Source organism: Corylus avellana, chromosome ca9 (genome assembly GCF_901000735.1).
Source record: "Corylus avellana chromosome ca9, CavTom2PMs-1.0".
NCBI classification, from domain to species: Eukaryota; Viridiplantae; Streptophyta; class Magnoliopsida; order Fagales; family Betulaceae; genus Corylus; species Corylus avellana.
This window is the reverse complement of record NC_081549.1, coordinates 22,184,786-22,189,867: the sequence shown is the minus strand read 5'-3', so window position 1 is coordinate 22,189,867 and position 5,082 is coordinate 22,184,786. Positions and strand designations below refer to the sequence as shown.

The 5,082-nt window shown below is 35.3% G+C and overlaps 1 protein-coding gene across 1 annotated transcript; it reads left to right on the top strand.

Annotated features, from left to right (window-relative positions):
• The first annotated feature begins 1,278 nt into the window (after positions 1-1,278).
• Positions 1,279-5,078, top strand: LOC132192090 (solute carrier family 40 member 2-like). Its single transcript, XM_059607298.1, has 8 exons — positions 1,279-1,464; positions 2,002-2,152; positions 2,810-3,006; positions 3,308-3,784; positions 3,856-4,027; positions 4,187-4,324; positions 4,495-4,605; positions 4,730-5,078. The coding sequence occupies exons 1-8, from the start codon at positions 1,346-1,348 to the stop codon at positions 4,850-4,852; spliced, it is 1,488 nt and encodes a 495-aa protein (XP_059463281.1). The 5' UTR covers positions 1,279-1,345; the 3' UTR covers positions 4,853-5,078.
• The last annotated feature ends 4 nt before the right edge of the window (positions 5,079-5,082 follow it).

The window sequence follows — 5,082 nt, the reverse complement described above, 5'->3', positions numbered from 1 at the left end:
TCCACGATATGTTATCTGATCCATTGCTTGTTCTACGCTTAAAACCTCCCATGGCCTTAATCCAGGGGTGATTTTGGCCAATTGGTATCTGCCAGATATACGCAAACAAAACATCAATTTGATGACTAGCTCTAGACATGCAATACTATTTCAAATGAACACCCCTGATAAGGAGGAACAAAATTAACAGCTAGACATGCAATACTATTTCAAATGAACACACGTGATAAGGAGGAACAAAATTAACAGAACACTGATCCTCCTCCCTACGTAGGCATAGTACGTACGAAGAAGCTAAAAGAAAAATGGATTAATTACGATAAGACCCATCTGCATTAACTTCATGATTTACAACAAATTAAGACAAAGCTATAATATAGTGGACCATCAGGGGTACAAAAGCACCCTTTTTTTTCTATATATAATTTTATATATTGCCCTTTAATCAATCACAAAATGTTACATTAATAAACACTCTCGTACTTTTCCTCTAACATTTGTTCTCGTTTTAATTTACAACTTATTCATGATGTAAAACTGAAATGCAATAAATATTTTTTTTCCCACAGTTTATAGATCATATCATGTCATTCGCATGATTCATACATTTGATTTGGCTATAAAAGATCATAGCATAGGAACAAATTTATAATTAATTAATGACATAACATAATATGATCATTAATTATAGAAACTAATTGATTTTACATTTTAAACCCGGCTTGTGTCACTACAAATTACATCGGATACTCTGTTTTCCCCTCTCTAAATTTATTATTTTTGTGCCGGAGGATGTGGGGAAGGTAGAAAAAACAGAGAATCTAAACAGCAAGTCAAGCAATATCTACCTTTCCAATTTCCATCGTCATTTGTCATTGTCTCGTTTGAAAAAATGTGTTTTGAAAATACTTTCTTCTTCAGAATAAAAAATACACTTTTTAAAAATACAAATATATATTAACAGATCATTCAAAATACAAATAATAAGGATTAGGGAGTAACTTATTATTTAAAAAAATTAAAAATAATAATAGTAATAAAGATCAGAGAAACATGGCTGCAAGCCTGCATGGCCATCCCAATAAGATAGTGGTGACTGTGCAGTCGCCCCAGCGACACAGGTATATATATATATATATATATATAAATAAGAAGTCAATTCTATATTTTATTGTGTTTGGTGGAAAAATATATATATATATATATATCTCAATAAAACCAAGCAATCTTTTGTTTTTTTACATACTTGTACCACATTGTCCATGACAATAGAACGACATTAATGCACCCACCCAGAAGGTAGAAAGTAGAAAGAAATTAGGAGGCAGAGATAGAAGAAGCGATAATGAGAGAGCCACTTCTTGGCCAGCAGCAAGAACAACCTCCTTCTCAGGATGATTCAATCCCTTCATCACTTTTTACACACTTGTACGTGGCCCACTTTTTGGCCAGATGGGGTGCCAGGTTTACCTCTTATCCATTACTATTGACTTTACATTTGTAATTTTTGCCCTTGGGATTTTTCTTTTCTCTTTCAGTTTCTGTAGGTTTAAATTTTAATTAAATTGAATTTATTTCAATGTTTTCACATATACTATTTCAATGTTTTCACATAAGTATATTTTCCCACAAGTGATCAAGATTTGGTTTCAAGTCTGAGTGGGGTTTAAAGCATTAGTCAATTGAAGCATCGAGTCTTTATGGGTTTTTTTTTTTTTCTACAGAATAGTTTATTATTTAGGTGTTAAAAATTCAGACTGGTTGAACTCTGTTATGGATTTTGATCTAGTGAGAAGCAGTTTCATAGCTGCTGAAAATTCATTCAAATTACCAATTACTGCTTGAGAATTCAACAAATGAACTACACAATAAATTACTGTTTATATTTTGCCCACCCATCATGCCACAAATGACAAATTGGGTAGCTTCTCACCCCCAACATGCTTCCTCTAACTCTAGTGTTTGTGAGGGAGCTTTTATTCAATTCTCCCTTCTTTGCAGGATGTGGGAATTCTCTGTGGGGTTATACATGATCAGCATTTGGCCAGATTCCTTACTCTTTGCCGCTCTCTATGGTGTGGTAGAATCTGCTTCAACTGTGCTCTTTGGTCCCCTCGTTGGACAATGGGTGGATAGGTTGACATATGTAAAGGTTTGCTCACCATCTTTTTTTGTGTGCATTTGACAGTGAACATCAATAGAACCAATTTTATAAAGTCTTTAAGAAGACCCAAATTATTTTGTGTATTAATTTTATTTATGACTAGCACTTTAGCAAGCATAGTGAACAGTCTTTATGGATTCCCTTGGCCATCAGCTTAGGAGTTGGAGTTAATTGTCAACCTTTTGAATTGTTGTATGGAATGAGATCCAGAGGGGAGGGAGAAAAATGAGGTGGATCAGAGACTATCTCCAAAGTGTTAGACTTGAATATTATAACAGAATTCTTAGAGGATAAGAAGACCTTTAATAATTCTGTTCTAATATTGAATTTATCAATTCATTGCATCCTTAATAGTTAATATCCACTGGTCTCTTCTGTATGCTTTGATAAATTGCTTGTTGCTTGGTAAAATTTAGAAGAATAGAGAAAGAAAGTGAGAAAAATTTAGTCCTCTAAGCTGTCCTCATTTTGATATGCTTAAAAAAACTCGTCTTTGTGTACAGGATGAGACATGAAGAAACTAGCATATGATAATCTATACTTACTGATTTATATGGATTTGTATGAATATGCAGGTTGAACTCTCTATTAGGGACAAATCTAATCATTGATATATAAATTTGCATCTTAAATTTCTATTGGCAGGTTCTCCGAATATGGTTGGTAGCTCAGAATTTATCTTTTATAATTGCTGGGTGCACAGTGATTGCATTACTGAGATTCTCAACCTTGAAGTCCACTAATTACACAGCATTCCTCTCACTTGTGCTATTAACCAATGTCTCCGGAGCGGTTGCAGCACTTTCAACACTCGCGGGTACCATCTTGATTGAAAGAGAATGGTAATTCTTTTCAAGTGTACAAGTTTGAAACATTTTCATCTTTTTGTAATCCTCATTATCAGTTTGTGGCCTAGTATTGTTTCGATGGCTGCTGTGACGATGAAGGAAAAAGTATAAATAAATTTAGCATCTTACATCAACCAATCCAAAAACTGGCCTTTTCCATTATAATAATCTTATTGCTGCTGTAACATCTTTGTTTTTTTCCCCTTTCTTTTCCTTTGTCTTCTTGGCTGCAATAAGAGCATACAAAATGATTGATAACTCTTAACCGATTATACTAATTATTTCCAATCTACAGGGTGGTTGTGATATCAGAAGGCCATCCTCCAGAGATGCTAACTAAGATAAATTCAATTATCAGAAGAATTGATCTAATATGCAAGCTATTTGGTCCTGTTTTAAGTGGCTTCCTTATCAGCTTTGTATCACTAACAGCATCTGCTGTGGCTTTGGCACTCTGGAATGCAATATCCATTTGGGTGGAATATTGGCTTTTTATCTCTGTATATAATGGCATACCAGCTTTAGGTGAAAGCAGTGAAAGGAGGATCTCAAGGCTTTCACCAGTCGAAGTTGTGGAAGAGAGCACACTAACTTCCCAGGAGAGAGAAAGCTTGCTTTCTCATGATGGAGGCAATTCACCATTGACTGTGAACACCTGGGAAAGCAAGATAATTCAATGGATCCCTTGTCTTGATGCATGGAGAGTATATTTTCAACAAGATGTTGTGCTCCCTGGACTAGCCCTGGCTTTGTTATATTTCACTGTCCTCAGGTAATGAACTATTAACAAGTTCTTCTGGATCCAATATTTTGAATAAGTTCTTGCTGATTTTATCTCTGCAGCTTTGGAACTTTGATGATTGCTGATTTAGAATGGGAAGGTATACCTGCTTACGTTACTGCTATCGCACGTGGAATAAGTGCGGTGATCGGAATATCGGCGACATTTGTGTACCCAGTCTTACAATCTCGCATTTCCACAATTAGAACAGGACTCTGGTCTATTTGGTCTCAGGTGAAAACATAGTAGGCAAGAAACAAGTCATTGGTTGCTGGAAATTAGGTTTATTATTATTACTTTTTTTTGAAGTAACATGTCCATATGCAATCACCTTCAGTTCCTTCCTTTTCTTTACTGGTTTTATGGATCATTCTTTGTGTGTTTTCCTTGCAGTGGACCTGCCTCCTAGTATGTGTTGGTTCAATATGGGTCAAAAATAGTGTTTTAGCAGCATATATGCTGATGGCGGGTGTAGCAACATCTCGGCTTGGATTGTGGATGTTTGACTTATCTGTCCTCCAACAAATGCAGGTAGGAAAAACCCAGCAATAATATTCCTCTCATAGCAAATTTCTGAAACTCTTCATCTTGATGGGTGAACAAGTTATTTTCTGCAATTTGTTTATGCTTTTTAAGATATATCTCTCTTCTCTTACCAGTAGCTTCTACTTGTCTTCTCATTCATTTTCTTTCCCGGATAGGATCATGTTCCTGAAGCGGATCGTGGTGTTGTGGGAGGTGTTCAGAACTCACTGCAGTCTATTTTGGATTTGATGACTTATGTCATGGGAATAATCATCTCAAATCCACAGGTGATCTTATTTAGAATTTTGAAAAAACATATCTTTTTAGAATTGCATTTTTAAAAAATTACAATTTGAAAGCATAGAAAATCTGCTTTGATAACTTTATTCCATTCATGTTATTACTTTTCAGGATTTCTGGCAGTTGACTTTGATATCCTTTGTGCTGGTGACATTGGCTGCATTCCTCTATACTATCTATCTGTACCTTGTCCGGAAGCACCTCTTTCATTTTGAGAAGCTACACTTTAGCTGATTATCAGGGTTATAAGATCACATGAAGATGCATAATCAAGATGAAGTTTAAAGAGTAATTACTTGTAATTACTCATATTACCCGTGTTTCCTGCCGGAGATTAACGGCATATCAATCATATTTGCTGGCCTTAAGTAGTCATTTCCATTGTCCTCTGTCCAAACATCCTTACAATTGTAAGGTAGTAGATGCTTAAAGCCCCTTGGTCCAGTTTTCTTGAGCTGAACTTT

Bases quoted from the DNA above. Each gene is read 5' to 3' on its own strand.
- LOC132192090 (XM_059607298.1), top strand. From the start codon at position 1,346: ATGAGAGAGCCACTTCTTGGCCAGCAGCAAGAACAACCTCCTTCTCAG. The intron at 1,465-2,001 runs GTTTACCTCTTA...CCTTCTTTGCAG, and splicing joins TTGGCCAGATGGGGTGCCAG to GATGTGGGAATTCTCTGTGG. The intron at 2,153-2,809 runs GTTTGCTCACCA...TTCTATTGGCAG, and splicing joins ATAGGTTGACATATGTAAAG to GTTCTCCGAATATGGTTGGT.